Genomic DNA, 25,662 nt, shown 5'->3' with positions numbered 1-25,662 from the left:
CTTGAGAGCAGGGACTGCCTTTTGCTTTTCATTGTGTTTCCAGGGCTCAGCCGGGTGCCTGTCACACAGCTGGTGCGTAATAAGTGCTTGTTGATTCATAGGATTCCCTTAGTTCTATTTGTTGCATTTTTTAAAAAGTTTTTTTTAACCACAATTTAATTTACTGCTCAGGAAGGCTTTTGCTGAGGAAATAGAAGTGCAGAAGAGGTGGAAAGGAGGCAAGTGCTGAGGAGCTGGGAAGTAAAAGAAGGCGGCAAACCAGCAAAGTGCCGGGCAGCCCAGGCATGAGGAATCCCTCCTCCTGGGTGGTGCTATCAGTCGTCCGGCGCTGGCTCCGAGTAACACCCGGTATTTATAGGGTGCTTTGGGCCCTCCTGCTCTGCAGCCTTTGTCTAGCTCATGCCTATCACATCCCCGTGAGGAGAAGCACCTTGGCAGACAGGTGGCACGACCCGGGAGCTTGGGTGACTCACCAGAGTTCACCCACGGACTAAGTGGGGCAACCCCCGCTCCCTGTCCACGGCACTGGATTATTCTCAGTGTAAACTCCAGGGCTTTCAAGGGATCAACCCTGGGCAGGAAAACTGGCTTCCAGCCCAGACAACCCACAACCCGGACCGCCTAGGATCCCAGGAAGGAAAGAGCGCTGCCCCGGAGCCAAAGGGAACTGACTGAGCTCCCACGCCCGAGGGTCTCTTTAAACGATCGATAACATCGACTTTCCACTGATCCGGCTCAGCCCCGGGGGCGGGGCCACTCGATCTCAGACGGTCTAGCAGGCGCCCGGGCGAACCAATGGTGCGGCAGCACCTTCCCCGACCTCCTGCTCTCTGATTGGCCAGCTCGGGAGGGGGCGGGGGGGCGCAGTCGCCAAAGAGAACGAGCGGAGCCTAGGCTGGCTGATTACGAGGCTGCACCTCGAGCGGGAGCGTTCGTCCTGTCGCCGCTCCAGTGCTGCCTTGCCCCGTCTGCCCGGCCCGTCCTGTCCACCGCCATGGCCCAGTGAGTGCCCGAGCCGAGCCAGACCCGGGGACCCCCGCCGCTCCAAGGCCACGCCCAGCCCCCGCCCCCTCCGCAGCCTGAGCCCCTGCTCTTTCTCCTGGGGGGGGGGACAGCTCCCCACGTGCCCGTCCTCCTGGGGGGCTGGGGCCCTGAGGTCAGGGGGATGGAGAACCCCGCTCCCCCCTTTCCTGTCCACCCCCTCCCTTTACTTTCTGCTCCTCCACCTTTCTTCCCCTCCCCTTTTTTTCTCTTCCCTTCCTCTTTCTTTCTCTGCCTCCTTTTCTCTTCCCTCTTTTCCTTGTCTCCCCAGGCTGGAAGGAGGACCCCACCCCAGGGGACTGGGGGATCCTGGGCGGGGGAGAGGGGGCTGTTCGAGAATCTTAGACGGGGAAGGGACCTTGGAGATCAAGATTTTAGTCCTAACCTGGCTATTCTACAGATGAGAACGTTGAGGTCCACCCGCCCTACACAGCTAGGGAGTAATAATAAGCAGCACCTTACCTTTCTGGGCAGCCCTTTAAGAATTGATGGTGGACAGTTGTACAGCCCTAGTGGGTTAGAATCCCCCCGGGGACTCGGAGTCTGGAGCCCAGGATTTGAAGTCTGGACCTGACACTCCCCAAATGGGTGACCTTGGGGCAGTCAGTCACTTAGCTTGCCTGAGCCCCAGATTCCTCATCTTTAAAATGGGGGTGCTAAGAATACCTGTAGTACCTGCCTCACCGGGTTGTTTCAAGGAAAACACTTTATAATTCTTAAAAGCACCACATCACTGGAACTTGTTGGCACCATTTTACAGCAAAGGAAACTGAGGCTATGATTAAGAAACTTGACCAGGTCACTCAGCTAGTAAGTTTTGGAGCCAGGGCTTGCACTCCGAGGGCGGTGCACTCCCTGCTCCTCATCAGACACAGACTAAGCCTGCAGATGTCAGAGCCCTGGGCTAGATAACAATCTGCTCCTTGCCCTGGTTCTTTGGGGAGACAAAGCAAGGAAGATAAAATTAAAAAAAAAAACAAGGAACAAAACCAGAAGACCTGCCCAGATTTTCTACAACAGATAACTTACATACTTATTAGATTGGGGCAATCTTTTTTTAGGTTAATTGGCTACAGTGAGATTCTCTGTTGGGGTGGCAGTGGATACAGGAAAGACTTCCCCTAAAAAAGACTTAATTATTAATTATTCCCAGTTATGAATGGTAAATGTAGGAAATTGACCATGAACTAGGAAAACTTAGGGGTGGAGGTGGACAAGAGGCATACAGGATGGGCAGAGATGGCTGAATTTCCTTCTGCACCATTAGAGGGAACAGTCATATCAATTACATGCTGGGTCCATTGGGGCAACCTCACTAGCAGGGTCCGGAAAGTGAGGGTTCCTCATTTGGGAGTGGGTTGTCTCTAGTGACTGAGAGTCTTTTGACACACTTCTCTTTGCCCTTTTCCAGAGCTGATATTGCACTGATTGGACTGGCTGTCATGGGCCAGAACCTGATTTTAAACATGAATGACCATGGCTTTGTGGTGAGTAGAGGAAATGATGCTTTTTTATTCTAAGGTGGCTATTTGGTGTGATCATGAGCAGGGGGAGCAGAGGGTGACCAGACACTTGGATATAGCAGATGTTATCCTTCACTACATTCCAGGTTATTCCTTGAAACATTTTCATAAAAGAAAGAAAACTACCAGTGCCCCTTTGTAGGAGGACCAGCTCTTTGGAGATCATGAAGAATTGTAGTTTTGTGGAATAAGTCTTTCAAAGCTTGCGCACTAAAATCTGAGGCCTAGGAGAATATTGGAGCTACAGATTAGGCAGGGCAGTGCTCTGGCTCTGGAGAGGCCTGAGGGGGCCTGATGGGCTCTGAAAAAACTGATTCCCCAGTAGCCAAATAGGAAATGAGTTTTATCTAAGCCAGGGTGCTAGAGTTAACTGAATCCTAGACTAAGTGGCCTTGGAACTGTAACTCTGTGTGAATCTGAGATCCTCTGCTTTGGAGCTGGTTTGTACCCACCTTAGATTCTGAGTCCTAATTCATGGCAGACCCCAAGTCAGACTTCTTCCCTTGCAGGTGTGTGCTTTCAATAGAACGGTCTCCAAAGTTGATGATTTCTTGGCTAACGAGGCAAAGGGGACTAAGGTGGTTGGAGCTCACTCCCTGGAGGAAATGGTCTCCAAGCTGAAGAAACCCCGTCGGATCATCCTGCTTGTCAAGGCTGGCCAGGCCGTCGATGATTTCATTGTGAAACTGGTGAGGCTTGGTCTCGTCCCACCTGGCGCCGAGCTGATGCCATCTCCCCTCCCCTAGTTTTCTGCTCTTCTTCCCAGACCCCCAGCCTCTTCTCCGAATTAGCTTGCTTAGATTCTTAAACAGACCAGAAGTGGACTGGGCCTTCGTGACCTGAGCTGTCTCCATTTAGGCCACCCCCACGCTAGAGGTAGGAATTCCCTCAGTGTGCAATTTGCGTGACTCTGGGAAACCCCTCATTAACTGTAATAATAGTAGCACGAGGGCTCTTTTGTGTGAGCTTTATCTGTGACAGACTCAAAGGGTTTAACAGATGTGGTTATTATCTCTTTATGAAATGAGTCTATTGCCTACCTTACCTCTTAGACTTAGCACCAGAGCTTAAAATCTGGTTCTCAGTATTCCCTTAAGTCAGTAATTCTCAAATAATTACCTAATTATTAATAACAAGAGCCCTCCAGAGGAAGCAATACTAACCCCTGAATTTTACTGTCAGGCACTTACCAGCTGTGTGCCCTTGGGCAAGTCATTTAATGTCTGTCAGCCTCAGTTTCCTCCTCTGTAAAATGGGATTAATCATTGTACCTACTTTCCAGGTTTCTTGTAAGGATCAAGTGAGTTAACATATGTAAAGTGCTTGGTGAAGTGAATGAAAGCTCTTCAGAAAGCATTCCTAAGTGCTCCTGTATGGCCCGGTATTGTGTTGAATTCTGGGTATTTGAGGACCAAAAAGAAAGCAGATCCTGCTCTCAGAGAGCTTTTATTATAGAGGGCACCCTGGATTTGGAGTCAGAGGACTGGTTGTTGAAATCCGTATAACTTGGAGCAGGTCACTTCCCTTAGGATCACAGACCCAGAGCTGGCAGGGGCGTGAAGGTCATGTTGGGTCATCTCGTCTAACCCCTCCATGGTACAGATGAAAAAGCTGAGGCTTAGATGGGTAAAGTAGCAACTTGCCCAAGGACACACAGGTAGGAAGTCAGAGAGCTTGGATTTGAACCCAGGTCCTTTCCCCACTGTTCTCTGCCTTCTCTGGGGCTTCCATTGCCTCGAGTATAAATGCGGGAGGCTGGACAAAGTGGCTGAGACTTCCCTTCCAGCCCCACCAATGATGGAGTGGCGATACTTAAGCAAGCAGGACATTTTAGAGGGGAAACAACCTGGGAAACTCTTTTTAATTTTTTTTTTCCTTTTTTTGGGTGTGTGTGTGTGTGTGTGCGTGTGTGTGTATGTATGTGTGAGGCAATTGGGGTTAAGTGACTTCCCTAAGTCACACAGCTAGTAAGTGTTATGTGTCTGAAGACAGATTTGAACTCGGGTCCTCCTGACTACAGAGCCAGTGCTCTATCCACTGTGCCACCTAGCTGCCCCACAACCTGGGAAATTCTTAACGAGTAAGAGTTTTTGAGAAGAGAGAGAGAAATAGGAATAGCTAGTAGTCCTTGGGTTGGCCAAGGGTTTTACAGGTGTTATACTTGAGCTAGGTGCTAAAGGACAGGAAGTTGGGGGCAGAGCCACAGCCAGGAGGGACTTCTTGGGGCGAGACAAACTTGGCACTGCAGACCTTTGCCTTTCTTTGGGCACCACCAGAAGTCTAGTAGAACCTATGGGCCCCTTCTCAGAAGAATGTTTTAAAGCGTGTAAAATAAAGTACAGAAGATTATTGAAAGACAGCTGTTATACTGAAAAACAAACTGAAGACAAGATCCCTGATCCACACAGAAATAGTGAAGTCTGAGGAAGGGTTTAGAGAGAAAGGTCACATTTCGGCTTTGGACACGTTGAAGGTTTGCTTTTCTTCCTCAGGCTGTTCTGAAGTCCACTGCTGGCCTCTAGTTCACAGAGGGGTTGGGCTGCCCGTGGCTTAGGGACTGCAGGCCCTCAGACCCCTCGGCCTGGCTGAGATGCAGACGCTGTGCCGGGCAGGCTTGGGAGGGCAGAGGGACAGAGGCAGAGGAGACATGCTTGTCCTTAGGCAGCTGACACTCTGGGAGGGGCCTGCCTAGAGTTCAGCCTTGAGCTCGAGCATCTAGTTCTCCTAGCACGGGAATACGTTGTGTGCCTGGGCAGGGCTTTCTCAGGTTGGGTCCCAAGTATGTGGAGTTGCTATATGAGGCTGGAAAGGTTCTACAGCCCCAGGCAGGGAGGCCCAGGGGGCCGCTGGGAGGGGCCCCACGTGTCCGAGACTCTTCTTAGATGGACCGAGTGGTATTGGGCTGGGCAGTTGAGACTAAGCAGGCTGTGAACCTTTTCGGGGTGAGCTGTTTGCTGGACACCTGGGCCTTCAGTTATACCAGTCAGTCTGCTCTTCTTCCTTGGGAAGGGAGCAGGGAAAAGGACATTTTGTATTATTTGGCTCCTTTGTGAGGAACCTGTGTCTTCCAGGCTGCCAGAGATATCAGTGAGGGACCACGGCGGTTTGGTTGACGTGGCTGGAAATGAAGGAGAGAGTTAAGTAATTTTGGAGAAGGGGCAGGTGCCCTGGAGGAGGTTGGTGGTGGGTGGGGCCCTTCTGCCCCAAGCCTCTTCAGAGACTCTGGGAGTTGGAGTTTACTCTTGCCACGATTCCCTCCTACCAGCCTAGAGCCTGTGTGCCACAGCTAACCTCAGTTTCTTCCCTTCCTGACCCTCGGGGTCCAGAGGGGATGGTGCTGGTTAGCAGGGGGCTCAGGGAGTGAATGCCCCCTACCAGAAAGCTGCAGGCAGCAGGAGGGTTAGGGTCCATTTTGGTGCCTCAGGCATCTCCTTCCACATCCAACGTTCTGAGACATCCTCAGTAAACATCAGTGAAAGAGGCAGGCCTCTTTTGCCTTCCTTCTGCCCAATCATGCCATGAGTGGGAGAGAACCAAGGGGTCTTACGGACCTATTTTTTTTAAAAAAGGCTGTGTCGGTTTCTACCTGAGATTGGGGGCAGAAGGAGCATCTGTTCAGATCCCACAGCTTTCTCCAGGCCTCCCCGACCCTTTCTGGCCCTCCTTGCCAATGAATGGCCAGAATTCTGCCCTGGGACCTTTGTTTTGACCCTCTCTAGTGTAATGTACTTGGTTGGTGATACTGTGCCATGTAGTTATCTGTGCAGGCTTCTTCCCTGCCTACTAAGCTGCAAGATCCAGTTGGTATCTCCCTGAGTGCCTACCACAATGTTTTACACATAGCAGGTATCCTAGTCTCAGCTTTCTCCTACCTCCTTATGGTGTTAATCCAGATGTTAAACTCATAGAAATAGGAGCTATGACACTGTGTGTAAGAATCCCTGCAGGCCTCATAGCAACTTCATTTTAAAATGTAATATTACCCTTGTTTTGTTGTATTTTTATTTATTTTGTTAAATTTCTCACTTGCATTTTAATCTGGTTCAGGCCATCGCCAGGAGTGTCCAGGGCCTCATGCAGCTCACGTGTTTGATGCCTCTGTTTGAGATAATTAATGAGGCAGAATAGTCATGTGGAAAGATGCTGGTCTGGGAGTCCAGAGATTCTAGACCAGGAATTCTTAAGCTGGGGTCTGTGAATAGATTTTAGGGGTTCAGTGGATATTCTTTGTAAGTTTTAGAAACCAACTTGTGTTTCTTTTTTCTCACCCCTAAAAGGCACATGGTTCTGATTGGGTTCTCTTGTTTCGACTTTGAAATAAGCTGCCTTGAGCATCTCAGGCCAAGTATGGTCTTGGGAATCTGGGCATTCCTGGGACAGTTTCTGGTCCAGCCTTACTCAGCTGGTTACATTCCTGGGACTGCACTGGGTTTTCTTGGGGAGGCAGGTGTTCCTCTTAACACTTCTGTCTTGTCACAGGTGCCCTTGTTGGAAGCTGGTGACATTATTATCGATGGGGGGAATTCAGAGTATAGAGATACCACAGTAAGTACTTTTCTCTCCTTCTGTCCAAAGCCCAAAGTTTGAGAGCAGGACTGAGGACGTTCAGGGGCTGTCATTGACTGTGTTCACATTCCGATTTGTTGTGTGGGAAGGAGCGCCCCTTCTCTGACCCAAGATGACTTGGGACTTGTCCACAGCAGCCCTGGGTGCCAGCACTGACCTCCTCTTGGAGTGGCGTTTGGATTTCAGAACTGGTTTTGGAGGTTCCTGGTTTGACTTTTGTGTATTAATGTCTTTGTGTCTTTGCAGTAACAATTTACTTTATAATACTATATAAGTTTATTGATGCATTTTATTTGTGCACCCCAGTCACTCCCCCACGTAACCCTCTCCATTTGAACCTGCTCTTGTAACAGAAAAATAGTTAAGTGGAAAAACCTGATATCCAGGCTCCATCCAATGAAGTAGCAGCTTCACTTGCCCCGGGTCCTTCCTCTCCCTGCTGAGAGGAGGGGGCTTGATTTACTCTCTTGTGATGCTGATTCTAAGGCCTCTCCACTAGCTTCATCTCTTTGGAAAATTGGATTTATTTTACTGGAGAGTCCTGAGGAGCAAGGCTCCTCCCCAGTAACATTGATAGGTGACATTAGGTATGAAGTAGCCTCTTTCATTGAACCTCCGTCCCCCATGGGCCCATTCCAAAACCTGTCTTTGCCTTCTCTTTTTGTACTTCCAGGTCATTTTATGGCTCTCAGATCCCTTTATGATAGAGCTAGGGGGGAGAGGGGGAAGAATCCTTCTCCCCTTCTTTTCCCTGCCCCTTACCCCATCCTTGTGTAGAAAGAGGATTTTATTTGATGTGTAATGGACCTCCTTTTCTCTCCCTTTCAGAGGCGGTGCCAAGACCTCAAGGCCAAAGGCATCTTGTTTGTGGGAAGTGGTGTGAGTGGTGGCGAGGATGGGGCCCGATACGGGCCGTCTCTCATGCCTGGAGGGAACAAAGAAGCCTGGTAAGTCTAGTGACCTCGAACACATAGTAGGTGCTTAAACAATCCTCACCAGCTCTGGAGAAGTCTGAACTTCTGGAGCAGTTGTGGAGGTGTGTACTGAGCAGGCAGGGTTAAGGATGTTGGAGACACTCTTCAGACAGCTGTTCACCCCTTTGATGTCCCTTGTCTGTCAGATTCACGTTCCCTCCTTAAATGAGGCTAAGCCCAAAAACAGACTCAAAAGATACGGCCCGCCCTGGACCCTTGAGTGCAGCCCATGACGGGCCTGGGGAGTGGCCCTTGCTTTTTCAACTGGACCAGCCTTGTGTCTGATGCAGATACACTGGGAGAAATTGGGAGGGACTTGTCACATCACATTTTATTGCCAAAAGGAAGAGATGTGGCAGATTGGTGTTGAAAGAAGTAGGGATCCTTGTAGGACAGAGGAATCTCAGTACCCGGGAATACCCAGCCCACACAGCCTTGCTGCTCCTCTGGTGAGAAGGCCTACCTGGCCCTTCCCTGTGTTCAAGAGCTGTGTGTCACTGCAAACCCAGGGTTAGAGACGCTCACTTCCAACGAGCAGCCTTGGAATCCCTGCTTTTGATGCGCCTGACTGCTCGCCCCCAGCTCCAGCTTGCCGCTGTCCTGCCTTATCTCCCTGGACTGTGAGATGCATAAAGGCAGAGAGGCTGGTGCTCATTCCTGTTTTTGACTCACCGCATAACCTCCTCTGTACCCAGCACAGTCCTTGCACATCACAGGTTCTTACTATGCATTGGCTGAATGAATGAATGAATGAATAGTTCTGGACAGATGGGAAAGCAGGGGAAACCTTTGAAAAAGCTGGTGGGGAGAATCGGGGATGTGTCTAAGAAAGAAAATAGGAGTGTCATAGAGCTTAGGGAGAAGGGGAAGGGGGGAGTCTAAACTGAAAATTGCAAATGATTTAATTATATATAAAAATTAGTCTGAGGGAAAACATCTCCACTAAGACTCCAGAAAAAAGAGACAACCAGGTGAATAGAGCTCTGGCCTTGGAGTGAGGAGGACCTGAGTTCAAATCCAGCCTCAGACACTTAATATTTACTAGCTGTGTGACCCTGGACAAGTCACTTCACCCCAGTTGCCTCATCAAAAAGCAAGAAAACAAAACAAACAAAGAAAAAAGACAGCCAGATACAGGAAGACAGAGACAGAAGAGAGGTGAAAATAGCAAAGGAAGGATCCTTGGTGAGGGAGATAGAGACAGGTAGCCTCGTCCTCTCAGAGTCTGCTTCCCAGTGTTACAGAGTGGAATATGCATATTATCAGGGCTCAGCAGGTTCCTCTCTAACTGTCCCAGGGTCAAGGGTGACTTTGGGGCAGCTTGTTCTCCCATTGACCTGGTTTGGCTTTCGTCTAAACAAGGAAGCCCTTCAGGATGCTGCAGTCTGAAGAGACGGGACCTGCTTTTCAAAGCTGTTGGGCCTAGGGGAGTGGGGAGGGAGATGCACATACAGCCGCCTGCCCTGCTCATGGCCCCTCACTTTTCTCAGACAGTGCTTTGGGGAAACTGCAGCAAAGGCTTATGGGAAAGTTCAGAGGTGGAGCAGTGTTAACCTTTCACCTTACATGTTTACTGCTCATCTCCTGCCAGACTTGTTAATTCTTGCCCTTGGAGGGCAGGGCCCTCCGTTTTCATTTGTGTCTTTGCACCTTTAGTACCCAGCTGTGTGCTTTGCACAGAGTAGGAGCTTAATAAATATTTGTTGACTTAAATTGATGATCACTGGGCCTTCCCCAGGAATGGTCAGATGGAGTCCCCCAAGTAGCCCACTGTTAACAGCTGGCAGATTAAAAAATTTAAAATACAGTTGTCTCAAAATGGTGACTATTTTGCCCAGCTGGAGAGAGAAGGATAAATGGGTAGCCATGTACACTTTTCTCCTCAGTAACAGTGTATCTGTCCTCCCCTCAAAAGAAAAGTGGTAGTAAGGAATGGTTTCCTGGGAGAGAGAAGGACTCGGGAAGAAAATAGGTGATGTAGGCTCAGATTCTTGAGATCTGGCCCACTTGCATCAGTGATACGAATGCTTAGATTCCTTTAGATTCTGGCCAGTATGGCAGATTCTTTAAATCTCCCCCACCTCCCGTCAATGTTCTAATAAACCTGGTCTTTGACAAAAAAAAAAAAAGAAAGAAAGAAAATAGGTGATGTAAAAAAAGAAGATATCAGTAAAAATGTGTTATTTATATGCACACACCCTACCTGGATTTTTTATGTAGTTGGGTCAGCCCTTGCCCTTTCCCAGATTTTTGTTGCAGAGTTCTTGCTCAGATTAAAATACCTTCTCAGTTTTGAAAGATGTGAGTTGGGCGCCCCCCTCTCCCCAAGCTGGCTTTGAACTGTAAATTACCAACCAAAGGGATTTAGAATTACTTTTTGCACTCCCGAAAGCCAAGTGAGAAGAGAGCTGACTGGTTGACAAAGAGACTGCTTAATTCTTTTGCCAGTCTGAGTCTTAGCTCGTTCTTTTAATGATCGGTTCAGTTGAACACGTTTTTAGAATGTTTTATTGTCTTATTTTTACATCACCTTTGTTTCCTAATACATCAGTCTCCTGCCCAGGAAGCGAGTATAACAGTCTATGTGACATTCCCAGTCCGGAGACCCTCCTTCCCCCTTTCCCCACCACGTTGTCCTCAGTGTTTACATTGTTGTAGCCATCTTGTGTGTGGTTTTGCTGGCCCTGCTTGTTTCACTTTGTATCAGTTCATGTATCTTTTCTGAATTCTTGCTAGCCTTCCTGTGTTAGGGTACCCACAGTCCCTCATATTCAGATGCCACAGTGTCACAAACAGAGCTCTCTGTCAGGCCCTGGGGCTGCAGAGACAAAAACGAAGCTGTTTGCACTCTCAAGGAGCTTACATTCTATTGGGAGGGATAATACAGCCAGAGATAAGTAGATGGGGGGGGAGGGGAGAAGTACATAGGAATATCTTTGGAGGAAGAAAGAGAAGTGAGGGGCTTCTCCCATTGGGAAGTGCTGATTCTTTGGAATGGTTGTTTCCACCCAGGATTCTTACCTTTGGCTTTTAAAGTGATTCTCTGCCCTACTCTGCCCCACCCTCTGTTTGACTTCTGTCTCAGTGGTCCCCTCAGAGCTGAAAGAGGGGCCTGCTTATCGAGTAGCTGGAGAGTACCTTTTGGTTCAGGGATTATCCTGGAAATTGTTCCCTAAATGGGGGATCTTCTCTCCCCATTAGAAGAAAGAGAGTTTATTCTTGGGACCATGGAGTGTTGGGTGGAAACCTTGGCCCCTCTCTTCCTGGCTGCTGAGCTGACTGTGTTCCTTTCCACAGGCCCCACATCAAGACAATCTTCCAAAGCATCGCTGCCAAAGTGGGCACTGGGGAGCCCTGCTGTGATTGGGCAAGTACTGCATTGTACCCTTAGAGCTGGGGGGTGGGGGTGAGCACAGCCAGAGAGGACAGCGGAGCTGCCTGAGGCATTCCTATAGCATGGCAGGTTCTCAGCATCCCAGGGGTCAGCTTTGTGGCATCACACTTCACAGGTTCTTGTTAACTGCTGGGGGAAGAGCCCACCTATGGGTAATCTCAGGAGAAAGAAGTAGATTAAACAGGCTGCTGTGATCTAGACTGTTCGTGGGGTTTTGGGTGGAGATGGAGAAGTCTGGAGCTCCTGGACCCTGGACTTTCTCTGGTCCACTGTCAGATGAGACAGGTGGCTCCAGCCCTTCATCTGACCATTGATCTTGAGCTGGAGGGGTCCTCAGAGACAGTCTTCAGATGAAGAAGCTGAGGCCTGCAGGGGAACTTCATTGACTTCCCATGGGTTGCACCACTTGTAATCGGCACAGCCAGCCTTTGAAACCGAGTGCCTGGATTCTGGTTCCAGGTTTCCCCCTCCACCACAGTTACAGGATCTAGATCTCAGACAGATGAGGAGACTGAGGCCTGGCAGACTCAGATGACTTTTCCAAAGTCTCACGGGTAATAAATGGCAGAGCCAAGATATGAACCCAGATCCTCAGCTTCCAAGTTAAGTGTCCTTTCCTCTGCACTTTAGTGCTTCCCTGTGTTGCTGTTAAAATGTGTCTTCACTTCCCCCCGAGGTCCCACTCCATGTTCTAGGAGACAAGGCTGGCTCTGTCCCAGAGAGCTGCCATTGTTAGAGATAAAACAGGTATCCGAGTGTGTGCCTGAGCAGGGTTGGAGGGCGGCCTTGCTGGGCTGGGCCTGGCCACTCCTGGGGACCTCATCGTCTCATCCCCTGCAGTAAATCTGCCCTTTCTGTTTGACCTATGAGCAACCCTTGTGGTAAGGGAACAACTGGGGAGAGGCTGTGAGGTCGCCCGGTCCTCCAGTAAGAAGTCTCAGTCATCCCTCCACCCTGAAGGTTGTCATGGAAACCTTGTGGTGTCATGCAAGTCCATTAGCCTCTCTGGGCCCCACATTCCCCATCTGTAAAAAGGGGTGTTGGGAAGGGGGCGGCATTAAACTAAATGACCCCTCAGGTCTCTTCCCACTCGGTATGATCTTACAGGACTTGCCTAAAGTCACACAAGGATTGAGTGGCAGAACCAGGATTTGAACCCTGGTGCCTCTGACCCAGAGCTCTTCCTGCTGTAGTATGCTGTCTCTGACCATATTAGCTGGTGTTAAATAGAAGAAACATCTCCAGCTTTGACTTGTGAGGAAGTTCTTATCCAAGAGGGAACAACCCCAGGAAAATGGGGCCTTTTGTGTCACCTGGGGATACAGATTCTAAAAGTGGTGCAAAGGGAGATCCAGGGAGGTCTCGGCGATCCTGAATTTTAAAGACCTGCCCTGAGGGAGGGACCCTTGAATCTATGTCACTAAGTCAAAAAGGACTAATACTACACTAGACAGAAGCTCTGTGGCCTTCTTGTATTTTATATTTCTGTGTGCGTGTGTGTATAATTTCCCCCCAATTACATGTTAAAACAATTTTTAACTTTTTTTTTTAAAGTTTTGAGTTTCAAATTCTAACCCTGCCTCCCTGAGACAGTAAGCAGATGTAGGTTATACTTATGCAATCATGTAAATCATTTCCATACTAGTCATTTTGTACAAGAAGACTCAAATAAAAGAAAGAAAGCGAAAAATAGCATGTTTCGGCTTATATTCAAACAGTATCAGTTCTTTGTCTGGAGGTGGATAGTATGCTTCATCATTAATCCTTTGGGATTGTCTTGTATTGCTGAGAATGGCTAAATCGTTCACAGCTGATCGTCGTGCAGTATTGCTGCTACTGTGTGTAATGTTCTCCTGGTTCTGCTGACTTCACTTTGCATCAGTTCATATAAGACTTCCCAAGTTTTTTTGAAATCATCCTGCTTGTCATTTCTTTTGGCCCAATAATATTCCATTACAGTCATATACCACATCTCATTCAGCCACTCTCCAGTTAATGGGAATCCCTTCGATTTCCAATTCTTAGCACCACAGAAAGAGCTGTCATAAATATTTTTGTGCAGTAGGTCCTTTTCTCTGGTCGTCTTTTAGCATGAAACTTAGCTGGCTAAGAACAGGGAAGTGGATTCAGCAAGAGCCTAGGTGTCCCCTGCTATCTGTATTTGCCTCAAGTCTGTCCTTAAGGGGCGAGGGCCTCTGAGCCTGCCTTCAGTGGAACTCCCTGCTGGAAGTAGACCAGTGTAGGCTCTGGTGCTCCAGCAGCCTCTCACGGCCTTGTGGCACTTGCTCTCTCTGATAGGTGGGAGATGAGGGTGCTGGTCACTTTGTCAAGATGGTGCACAATGGGATAGAATACGGAGACATGCAGCTGATCTGTGAAGCCTACCACCTGATGAAAGATGTCCTGGGCATGGAGCATGATGAGATGGCCAAGGTGAGTCTGGAGCCTGGCCCTGTGCTTGCTACCACACAGCAGGAAGCTGGACAGGAGGACAGTGGTTCATTCAAATACATTTCTGCTCATTTCTTCTTTCTCCCTCTCTTTTTGGTATATTTTCTTCCACATCAGAACATGAGCTCCTTGAAAGCAGGAGCTTTATCTTTGTCTTTTCTCTTTGTCTCACCAGCATTTAGCACAGTGCTCTGTACATAGTAAGTGCTTTTTCATGCTTTTGTTTTAAAAACACCAAATGTTTTACATGCCTCCATCGTGGCGGAGAGGCAAGGGAATATTAAGTCAGAATGCCAGCCGTGTCACTCTCTCAAGGCTTTTTGGTTAATTCTTTGTCTTTGTCATGAGAAGTTTCTCTCTGATAAGGGCTTGGGAAAGTCCCATCAGCCTTTTTTGTCCATTTGTTCTCATTCTCTCCTCTTATATTTAGTTTGGTCTGTGATGCCACTTGGGTGTTTCCTGGGGTGAAACCCTCTCTGCTGCCCAAAATTGGAAACTTGTTGTAATTTAGCGTCTTTAGAAGTTGCTTGGGACACTAAGAGGTCAAAGGACTTACCCAGGGTCACCCAGCTAGAATGGGTCAGAGGTAGAATTTGAACCCAACTCTTCCTGACTCCTCGGCTGGCTCTCTCCCTGCTTTTACCAAGGCTGTCCTCACCTTCCATCCACTCTGTGTTTATGTCATATGTCCTGATCTGCCCCTGGAATGTGAGCTCCCTGAGGGCAGGGGCCGTTTCTGCCTTTCTTTATGTTCTAGATGCGTAGCGCACAGTGAACACTTAATTAAAAACATTCCTGTGGCACTTTATGGTTTGCAGAGCATCTCACAAAGATCTCATTCGATCCCTAGAACAGTTCTGTGAGGGTACCACCATAGATATCAAGGCTTGGAAAGGTCAGGTGACCCATCCAGGGTCACACAGCTTAGAGATGTCCAAGGTAGGATTTGAACTCAGGTCTGCCTGACTCCCAAGTCTAGTATTCCATCTGTTGCCTTGGTGTGTGTGTGGTCACCTTTTAATCCGTTCTTCAGTTTATCTTTTTCTCACTTTGCGTCATCTTATAAAATTTTTTTCCAGATTTGTCTTCCTCATCCTCACCAGCTCTCTCATGCCTTTTCCTCTGGCTATTGTGGCTGAGAATGCAATAGAGGCTGCTGTCGGTGGGTCCAGCAGGATTTTTAGAGGATGGGGTATCTGGCTCGTGGTCAGGAAGAGTGGCCACAGAACATGGCCGATCTCATCCTTGATTTGATCATTTCATTTCTTCCCACATCCTGTACTTAGGTATTTGAAGAATGGAATAAGACAGAGCTGGACTCCTTCCTGATTGAAATCACAGCCAATATCCTTAAGTTCCAAGACAGTGATGGCCAGCACCTCCTGCCGAAGATCAGGGATAGCGCCGGCCAGAAGGGCACTGGCAAGTGGACGGCCATCTCTGCGCTGGAGTACGGAGTCCCCGTAACCCTCATCGGTAATGCCCAGCGCCCCTCCCCGCTCGGAAGCTGCCTTTCTTTGCCCCGTGTTCCCTCCCCCCGTTCTGACCCTGCTGGCCTGTTGAGGGCACGTAAGGAGGTCAGAAAGCCAGGGGTTTTTTCTTTGGAGCTTTTGTCTCACTTTGGTGAGCCTTCTTGCTCTTCTTATCCATAAAACTGAGAAGTTGGACGAGAGAGGGGGTAGGGAAACTGTGGCCCTCTAGGTCCTCGGGTGTGGGCTTTGGACTGAATCCAAGTTTTACAAAACAAATTCTTTTATGAAGTGGATTTGTTCTGTGAAGTTTGGATTCAGTCAGAGGGCCACACTTGAGGACCTAGAGGGCCACATGTGGCCTTGAGGCTGTGGGCTCTCCACCCTGGACAAGAAGATCTCTTCCAGCTTTAAATCTGGAGATAACACGGTCGTCATCCCATTAATTTTTTTTTGGCAAATGTTTATTAGACACTTAGCGTATACAGAAGTTTTAAAAATAGGTATTTGTCCAGTATGGAAAAGAGTGCCAGCCATGAGCTCTCAGGACACACTGACAGCATCAAAAAATGGGTCTCAAAAACCAAAAAAGGAAAATTTCAGCCATTTCCTCTCGTTTCAGCCCCTTTCTTCTCTGACTGTGGGGTCAGGGTGCCGTCCCCTATCTTGGTTTATCTTGGAATAGTTCTAGAGTCTCTCGTTGGGCAGCGTCATCTGGGGAGAAGAACACTGACCAGGAGCTGCAGGCCTTCCTGCCTGTGGGACCTTGAGCGCTTACTCCCCTTTGCTGGGCCTCAATTTCCATATTTGTAAAATAAAGGCATGGGAAGAGGCAGCCCACGAGACCCTGGCTAGCTTGGAACTGATGTGTCTGAGACCAGAGGCCCCCACCTCCAAATCAGTGCCTTTCTAATGCATTTAGAAGCTCAGAAGGCATTGGAACAGGAGTTGTGGAGCTGTGCCACTGGTGAAGGTTAACAATCAATGTTTGCCATTATCATTTACCAAGTGGTTCAGGCATCTCAAGGCCTTTCCCATGCATCCCCCTCCCTTCAGACACTTCAGGTGTGTAGATGGGGGAACTGAGGGCCAGAGAGGAAGTGAGAACCATGTCCACATAGTCCACAAGCATTTACTAAGTGCCTTCTATGTGCCAGGCTCTGTGGGTACACAAAAAGGCAGAAACATTTCCTGCCCTCGTGGGGCTTACATTCTGATGGGAAAGACAGCATGTGAATCACCATGTACAAAATGTATTCCGGGTAAATGAGAGGTGATCTGAAAAGGGAAGGCACTAGCAGCTAGGGGGCTGGGGAAAGCCTCTTATAGATGGTGGGCTTTGAGCTGAGTCCTGAAGGAAGCCAGAGAGGAGGGCCAGGACATTCCTGGCACGGCAGACCTTACATGCAGAGGGTGGGCTGTGGGAGGTGGCAGTGGCCTACCGGGAGGCCGGGGTGGCTGAGGTGGCATGTGTGGAGAGGAGAGTGCAAAGGTGGGAAGGGACCAGGGGAGGAAAGGATATTGCCAAACTGAGGATTTTGCATTTGATCCTGGAGATATTGGGGGCCCACTGATGTTTACATAAAGGAGAAAAGGACCTGGTGAGACCTGTGCTTTGGCAGCTGTTTGGGGCCAAGCTGGAGGCTCAGAGTCCGGGTGAAAGGCGGTGAGAACCTGAAGGAGGATGGTGGCTTTCTGTGTGGAGAGAAGGGATACACGGTCATCATCAGAGGCAAGATCTGAACCTCCATCTGTCAGCTGCCCCTCTGAGGGCTGATGTTAGTCTTTTCAGATTTAAGGAATTAAGTCTATTTTCAACTCTGATCATCTGCAAAGTTCTCCCTCTCCTAGCAAGAGGCTGGACTTTGTTTTTTCTCCTCTCCTCTCCCTCTGTTGAATCACACCCCACCCTGTTTGCAGTTTCCTTGTGAGGCCAGAGACCAAGCCTGCCCAGAAGGAAGCTGGCTGCTTTTCAGCCAAACCCAGGGAGATTATAGAGGGTTCCTGGGAAGCTCTGTGTCTGTCCCTGATGTGACACACGAGAACATCGCTGTGCTCAGAGACAGCTCTAGAAGGTTTTCTCGTTTTTGCAGTGTCATTGGGCGAGGATGAGAAAGGCTTGGGTGCAGCCTCGGGCACCCTGCTGCTTTTGCTCCCTGAGCAGATGAGGAAGTGAAGGCTTCCCCCTGGCCCTTGTGTAACACCAGGGCGTCGGCCCCTCGGGTGTCATTGCACCAGGTGCCTTACACATCTTTCCCCACAAATGCCAAGTCATCCTGCTTGGGCAGTGTTAGGGTCCTTGGTGGGGTCCCCTGGGACAGAATCTGGAGAACTAGGCTGGGGCTCTTCTCGATGCTGAACGTGGCAGGTGCTGAAGGGTCTTCCCCAGAGTACTTGCTCACTATCTGTTTATTCAATGAATGAATGAGTGGACCAGAGCTCATTTGCTGGTCCCCAAACTCGACCTTTCATCTCTGCCCCCGTGAATTAGCCCAGGCTTTCTCAGATGCCACAAATGCACTTTCACCTCCCCTCCATCTCCCTTGTGAAGAAATAAAAGACACTTCCCCCTACTCCTTTGCAGCGCTTGGGGGTGGGGAGTAATGTCCATAGAACATTGCATATATGATTAGCTTTTTTTATGGATTGATCGGTTTTTCTTTCTTTTTTCTCTTTTTCTTTTAAAAAAAAAAGCATTTGTTATATTGTATGGCTGTCTGGGAGGAAAAAGCACACAGCCGGAAATTTAGGCAATGTAAAAAAAGATGATGATAATTTTTTTTAAAGGGGGAAAAATGAGAACTCCTTGACTTCTTCAAGGTTCGGCTCTAAGCCTTTCATGGTCCCCCAGATTGTCAGGGTTTTCTCCCTCCACCAGTTATCAGGCAGCTGCTGCTTTCTATTGTTTCTTTGTATCTTCAGTGCCTAGGACAGTGTGTTACAGTAGGGATGGGATTAGATTGAATTTCATTCTTGGAAGGGATTTTGAGGCTGTCCTGTGTCTCCATTTCCTAGATGAGGAAGCAGAAGTCACTTGATTTCCCCCAAGTGCCAGCAGAGGCATAGAAGAGCTGGGAGTGAATGGTGACTGTTCCACGAAACTCTTTGAATCAAAGGGTTGCTTAGAGTCCAGCACAGGACACTGAAGCTGAATGATAGTTTGAGAGGTAGCACGGAGTAGTAGACAGTGAGCCCATCTTTGAGTCAGGTAGACCTGGGTTCAAGTCCTGCCACAACATACTAGCTGTATGACCTTGAATCAGTCATTTAACCTTGGAATCAAAGGATGCCAAATTCAGAAACAGGCGCCACTAATTCAATTCTAAGGTTCCCTGTGGGCCACATACTCGCTTAGCTTTAAAATGTAATATTATCCACATGTTATTGTATTTTCATGTATTTTGTTAAATATTTCCCAGTTACATTTTAATCTGGTCCAGACCACACCCAGTAGTGTTATCAGCCCCATGAAGCCACTGGGCTTTGTATTTGATTTTCTGAGACAGGTTCCCAAGCTGGGGTCTGTGAACTTGGGTTTTTTTTTTTAATATCTTGAAAACTATTCCAGTATGATTAGTTTGCTTTGTAATTCTGTGTATCTTTTTTTTTTTGTGAGGCAGTTGGGGGTGAGTGACTTGCCCAGAGTCACACAGCTAATAAGTGTTATGTGTCTGAGGCCGGATTTGAACTTCTGACTCCAGGGCCAGTGCTCTGTCCACTGTGCCACCGAGCTGCCCGTCTGATGCTTTTAAAAACATTCTGTTGAGAAGAAGCCCATTGGCTTCACTCACCTGCGAGAGGGGTCCGTGACATGAATCAGGTGAAGACCCCCCTGATCTAAGAGTTTCAGAGAAGGTGCCAGCCTGCATGGGCAGAGGGACTTCTGTGCCAGGGGAATCACAGGTGCACAGGTGATGAGGAGTTTACACCTGCCGCTTGTCTTCTTTTCGCATAATTGCCCTGGGAATTTTCCATTGTTCTCCACTGACGATTACCCGTACTTAGGCTGGAGAGTGGAATTGGAGTTTACTTTACCCATGGCAGACAGAGTGATCTCAGCCATCCGCAGTCTCCCCTGCCTGCTGCCAGTGCCCATCCCTGCTGTCCTCTGGGCTATTCGCCATCTTTCCCTTGCTTTGCTCTAGGAGAAGCCGTCTTTGCACGATGTCTTTCGTCTCTGAAGGACGAGCGGATCCAAGCCAGCAAGAAGTTGGTAGGCCCCCCGAAGACTAAGTTTGGGGGTGACAAGAAGTTGTTCCTGGAGGACATTCGAAAGGTGGGTGTGAGGAGGGATAAGTGCTTCTTTATCCCATCCAGGCAGTGAGGATGGCGCAGGAAATGTGCTGAAGATGCAGGGGTCAGATTGCACAGGCTGTGCTGCTCCGTCAGCGGCTCCTTGCGTTGTGGTTATGATTCTCCTGCCCTCTGCCTGTCTCAGAAAGGCTGCTGTGCTGACTGAGACTGGAATGGAGGGCCCTTAGAGATGAGGAGACTGAGGGCCCAAGAGTGAGATGACGTGCCCATGGTGGGGCAAGGAGCAGAGAGAGGCAGGATTCTGACCCCTGAGGACAAGGCTGCCCACTGTGGAATTAGAGAATAGTAGATCCAGGAGGAATTTAAGAGGTCATCTGGGTGCAGTGCTGCCAGTAGGAACTTTGGTGAGTGGATTGTCTTCTCTGGGCCTCGGTTTCATCATCTGTAAAATGAGGGGGTCAGAGTACACCATCTGTAAGGTCCTTTCCAACGTCTCTGATCTTAGGAGCTGGTCCCACTGGTACTACTGGGGTTCTCTGCCCCTCTGCTCAGTTTCTGAAATCAGGTGTCACAGAAATCCTAGAATCTCCCCAGGGGCCTTCTGCTTTTAGAGCCCGGCCTGAGTCTTTGTGTTCCTCCCCAGGCCCTCTACGCCTCCAAGATCATCTCTTACACCCAAGGATTCATGCTTCTGCATCAGGCAGCCAAGGAGTTCGGCTGGACGCTCAATTATGGTGGGATTGCCCTCATGTGGAGGGGAGGCTGCATCATCCGCAGGTGAGAACGGTTCCCTGGCTTCACCACAGGTTGGCCACACAAACGGTGGATCAGCTCTCCCACCAGCAGAGGCGTTTAGGGTGTTAGCAGTGCTGGAGTTGGAGTTAGCTCATAGGCTGCAGGTGGGGGCTCCGAGGCATCCTCCTTGAAGCCCACATGTCCAGCCCAGCCCCTCCACAGTGTTTCTGCCAATCCTGCCCATCTGCTCGCCAAGCTTAGGCCTTGGCAGCAACCACAGAGCCCTGGGGCTCTTCTGAGAAACTGGGTTTTTCCCCAAATCATAAAAGTTTTTTTAAAATTGTTACAAATGAATTGTAATGTTTGCTTTTTTCATATTTGAGCATGGACTGCTTGAATGGACAGTCTCACTGCCGGCCTCCACTGGTTGATGGCAGCTGAGAACGGGGCACAGCCGAACATGGGTGTGGCCCTGAACTTGACACTTGGAAGTGATTCACTTTTCCATGCTCTAGAGAGGTGGGAAATGGGACTTTGCACCTCCCTAGGTGCTGGTTTACCTGCTGCCTTATCCCTTGTTTTCTCAGCGTCTTCCTGGGGAAGATAAAAGATGCCTTTGACCGGAACCCCCAGCTCCAGAACCTTCTCCTGGATGATTTCTTTAAGACCGCCGTGCAGAACTGCCAGGTGTGTGTACCAGCAAGAAGCCGCGTGTTAACTGTGCCCAGCGGCGCGTGGTCAGGGCTCTCATTTTCTGATGTCCTCAGCCAGGGGAGCAGCTGCAGTTTAGCACGAACCAGATTTCTTTTATTTATTTTTTTTCTGATCAAGCCTCTGCTTGGTTTTTCATGTCCAGGACTCCTGGCGGCGGGCGATCAGCACTGGCGTGCAGGCTGGCATCCCCATGCCCTGCTTCACCACCGCACTGTCCTTCTACGATGGGTACAGACATGAGATGCTGCCTGCCAACCTGATCCAGGTATGTGCTTGGGGTGTGCGTCAGGCATCAGCCTGGCCGGGCCAGCGGCACAAGGCATGGAATTGGTGTCCGAAGTGTGACTGCATATCCACATGTACAACATCTTCTTGTTTTCCAGGCTCAGAGGGATTACTTCGGGGCTCACACCTATGAACTCTTAGCCAAACCAGGACACTTCATCCACACCAACTGGACGGGCCATGGGGGCAACGTGTCCTCCTCGTCCTACAATGCCTGACCAGACTCTGTCTGCTGTCGGAATTCCAGAGACCGAGGACATTCCTGCCACCCTCCTCAGCTTGCACTGCATTTGCTTCTGCCCAGAGCTCTGAAAATCATTGTTGTAGAGTCCGTACGGCGACTGCGGCGACCCCTCTCCTGCCCTCTGCCCTTGCTTCTTAGAGCTGTCTAGAAACTGATCATGGGAACAGCGGCTCTGCCCCGGGAGCAGGGTCCATAAAGGCGGGAAACAGGCTCCTGGAGGGTAGCAACACATCCGTCGTGGTTGGGAAAGGCTCTGACCAAACTGGAATCCTTGTCTGTCTTACACAGGGGAATGACCCTTCTTTTACCTTTTAATAAAAACTCCATTATATTTATAGTTTTGTCTCCAGCCTCTTAAATACTGTCATCTCAGGACCACCAGGTTCTAGAAGCTCAGCTGCCATCTAGGCCAACCCATGGAATTGGGGAAGAAGAATCCTCCACACACCGGATCCATGCTCCTCAAGCTGTCCAGCCCTGGCCGGGGATGGATTCCAAGCTGCTGTGTGTGGTGCCCTGGTGCCCCCTTGTGCTGGAGCATCCCTTGTGTCAGGCTCAGAGAATGCCAGATCTGGGGCTGGAAGGGCCCTGCCAGGCCAGCCACCCCTCCTTACAGAGGAGCAGACAGGACCAGAGAGATAAGTAATTTGCCCAAAGTCACACAGGTAACATGATGAGGCAGGACTGGAACTGGGGTCCTCCAACTCCAGAAGTTTGACCCATGTCGGGATCTGCCTGCTTTTTCCTTGTCCCCTCCGGGTCTTCCTGGGGAAGGTCACGGGAGTCCCTTGTTACTCCCACCCAGACATTGGTGGTTCCCTAGCCTGGGATGTGGGTCATGGCTCAGAATCCCTGATTGGTAGTCAGTTTTTCTTACATTTGACCCAATTTTCTTTTAATTTGTTTGGGTTTTTTTCCCCTTTAAGAAAATACATCACAGTGACTGAGCTTTTCCAAGATTGGACTTAAGATGTCCATCAGTTCCTGCCCTCACCCCTGATTTTGGCCATCTCCTCCTTGACCTGTTTCAAAGCCCATCCCCCATTCAGCTGGGACCCCATGCTGAGAGGAGATTGGCCATTGTGGGAGGCTTTGGCAAGCCAGCCTCTCTCAGCCATCCTGAGAGGAGTCAGCCCTAGCAGGGGCTAGAAAGGCCCCTGAGATGTGTCTCAACGAGTCTGCGCTGGTGTCCCATGTCCTGACCTTTGCTCTAGAGAGACTGGTGGGGGTGGGGGTGGCAGTGTGCTGAAATGATAGGAGGAGGCTGGAATCTCCAGACACTAGGCCTGCCGTGGGTTCAGCCGCAGCCTAAGTGGCCTCGGAGGTGCCTTCTGGCTCTGCTCCTTTGAGCCTGTGTCTCTCTTGCTCCTGGGGCTGGTCCATCTGCTCAGAGAGTCAGCCTTGGATCAGGAAGACCTGTGTCATATGTTTTGCATGATTTCATATGTATGATTGACATTTATTGTTTTTCTCATATCCGTCTGTGATCCCATTTGGGGTTTTCTTGGCAAAGACACTAGAGTGGTTTGCCATTTCCTTCTCCAGCTCATTTTACAGATGAGAAAATTGAAGCAAACAAGGTAAAGTGATTTGCCCAGGGTCACACAGCTAATAAATGTCTAAAGGCGGATTTGAACTCAGGTCCTCCTAACTCCAGGGTCTCTGCCCTCTGTGCCACCTAGCTGCCCATAATTGATAAATTGCTTGCCTTCTCAGTGGGTGAGGGAAGAGGTCAGAGGGGAGGAGAGAATTTGGAACTCAAAATTTAAAAAGAAAAGAACACTTAAATAAATAAATCAATAAAAAAAAGAAACACCTGGGTTCAATCCTGCCTCTCAACACTTAGTGGCTGTATGACCCTGGGCACGTCAAGCCTCTAAAACTAAGTTGCAGACAAAATTGCTGCCCTGATCCTTCATGGGGCGTTTCTACAGTGGACTGTGTGACCCTAAGATCGTAAATTTAGATGTCAAAGGGGCCTCAGAGGCCATGTAATCCATGTAATTCCTCTTGTAGGGAAAGAAAGTGGCTTGTGCAGTCAGTCAGCAAAGCATTCATTGAGCACCTGCTGTGTTCCAGGTGCACAGGGAGTAAGCCACAGAGCCCTGCTCTGAGTGCAGGTTCAGCATTGCACGGCACTGCTTTCCCTGGAAGGGAAGAAAAAGCGTTACCACTTCCTAAAGTGGTTGCCCCAGTGTCCTGTTTACTAAAGACAAGGCCTTAGTTCTGGCTGATCTTGGGTGCCCTGCTCAGCCCAGGCCAGGGAGAGCCTCTCAGTGGCCTCCAGATAAGGAACTTCTCAAAGAGAGGGCAGCAGGGGTGGAGAGCAGTCATCAGAGTCAGGAAGACCCAGGTTCGAATCTTCCCTCTGACCCACAGTGGCCAACAGTTTTCTTAGCAGATATGAGAGCGGTTTTGCCATTTCCTTCTCCAGCCTCTCTTGAACTTAGATCTTTCTGACTCCAGGCCTGCTGCTCTATCCACTGCACCACCCTGCTGCACTAGAAAGGTTTCATGTCAAGAAAAGCTTCCTAATGACTAAAGTTGTCCAGAGGGGAAAAGGTAATGAGCTCCCTGTCACTGGAAGTCTTCAAACAGAGACTGGATGACCCCTTGTCAAGGACATTGTAGTTCAAATAAGAGAATAAATTGAAAAGACTTTGCAAATTTTGAAGTGCTGGATAAATATTAGCTATTAGTGTCATTGTGAGGAGGAGGAGGAGGAGGAAGGTGGTGGTGGTGGAGATGACGAAGAATTCTTGCTCAAGGACCGACCGGTTGGACCAGCTGCCTCTGGTTTCTTCCGTCTCTGAGCTAGGTGCAGGATGTGAAGGCTCGTTATTGCACGGTGTGATGGTGACCCCTAGTGGCCAGTTCTACAACTGGGCTAAGAACTCAGACGCCATGCTTCTCCCTCAGTCCCAGAAAGTGGGTTGTTGTCCGTGCTAGAAGAGGACCAAAATGACATCGCTGTCAGGGTCAAGGGACAACGTGTCCAACTGTGGCTGATCAGAACGTTACGAGCTCGGAAGGCTCTAGCACAGGTCGGGCACAAATAGTCCACGTGAACATTTGGAGGGGAGATGGCTCAAAATTTGCACAGAGATGAGAAAGAGACAGAGACAGGGGAGAGAGAGAGAGACAGAGAAGAGAGATTCTGGCGGTTCCTCCTATTGGTTCTAATACTTACCTACAATAGCACTAATATGAAAATATGTTTAATAGCCTATGTGTAGCCTATATTAGATTGTGAGCCGTCTTGGGGAGGAAGGTGGGGAAGGAGGGGTAGAAAAATTTAAAACTCAAAAGTTTATGGAAGTGATTGTTGATAATTCAAAATGAATTAATAAAAAATTAAAAATTTTTTAAAATTAAAAAAATAGGGAGAAAGAGAGGCAGAGACAGAGACAGACGGAGACGGGGAGAGACAGAGAGAGAGAGAGAGAGAGAGAGATCGGATTCCAAAAGGTGGGAGAGCTGGAAGGGACCTCGGCGTTCATCCCAGCCAGCCTGGACTCAAACAGGCATCTCTTGTACTACCCACCCAACCAATGGTCATGCAGCCTCTGCTTGAAGACCTCCAGGGATGGGGAACCCACCATCTTCCCCAGCAGCCCATTCCACTTCTACCCAAATATTTCATTTTTCAATACTACCCCAGTCTTATCCCTTTACCTTTTGAATATTATCAGTAGGTAAGACTGACCCAAGGAAGGAGAGGACCTGTTATTTGTTTGCTATAGGCGCTTCCAGTGTGGGCATTCTCTTCACTGAGGCAGATCATACTACTAGTGCTAATAGTCTTAGGGAGTTCCTTGGGAGGCATTGGGAGGTTAAGAGCCAGTAAGTGTCAGAGGCTAGCTCTTTCAGACTCCAAGCTTGGCTTCCCACCCTTGCACTGCCTGGGCACAGAGCCCCAGGATCTAACCACATTACTCCCCTTCTCAATAAACACCAGTGGGTCCCTATCGCCTCTTACTAGACACATCTCAACTTTGGAAGCCCTTCACAC

The 25,662-nt window shown here is 49.2% G+C and overlaps 1 protein-coding gene across 1 annotated transcript; it reads left to right on the top strand.

Annotated features, from left to right (window-relative positions):
- The first annotated feature begins 870 nt into the window (after positions 1 to 870).
- PGD (phosphogluconate dehydrogenase) lies at positions 871 to 21,987 on the top strand. The gene is made up of 13 exons (XM_020974145.2): positions 871 to 1,002; positions 2,453 to 2,528; positions 3,074 to 3,253; positions 7,044 to 7,109; positions 7,959 to 8,077; positions 11,402 to 11,471; positions 13,797 to 13,931; positions 15,236 to 15,425; positions 19,564 to 19,694; positions 20,316 to 20,449; positions 20,995 to 21,094; positions 21,264 to 21,386; positions 21,505 to 21,987. The coding sequence occupies exons 1-13, from the start codon at positions 995 to 997 to the stop codon at positions 21,622 to 21,624; spliced, it is 1,452 nt and encodes a 483-aa protein (XP_020829804.1). The 5' UTR covers positions 871 to 994; the 3' UTR covers positions 21,625 to 21,987.
- Positions 21,988 to 25,662: the final 3,675 nt, after the last annotated feature.

The sequence above is a fragment of the Phascolarctos cinereus genome, unplaced genomic scaffold (assembly GCF_003287225.1).
Source record: "Phascolarctos cinereus isolate Bilbo 61053 unplaced genomic scaffold, phaCin_HiC Scaffold_726;HRSCAF=1367, whole genome shotgun sequence".
Taxonomy (NCBI): domain Eukaryota; kingdom Metazoa; phylum Chordata; class Mammalia; order Diprotodontia; family Phascolarctidae; genus Phascolarctos; species Phascolarctos cinereus.
This window is presented reverse-complemented; position numbering and strand designations above follow the sequence as displayed.

Coding starts and splice junctions, on each gene's coding strand:
- PGD (XM_020974145.2), top strand. Junction 7,110..7,958: donor CAGAGTATAGAGATACCACA/GTAAGTACTTTT, acceptor TCTCCCTTTCAG/AGGCGGTGCCAAGACCTCAA. Junction 8,078..11,401: donor GGAGGGAACAAAGAAGCCTG/GTAAGTCTAGTG, acceptor TCCTTTCCACAG/GCCCCACATCAAGACAATCT.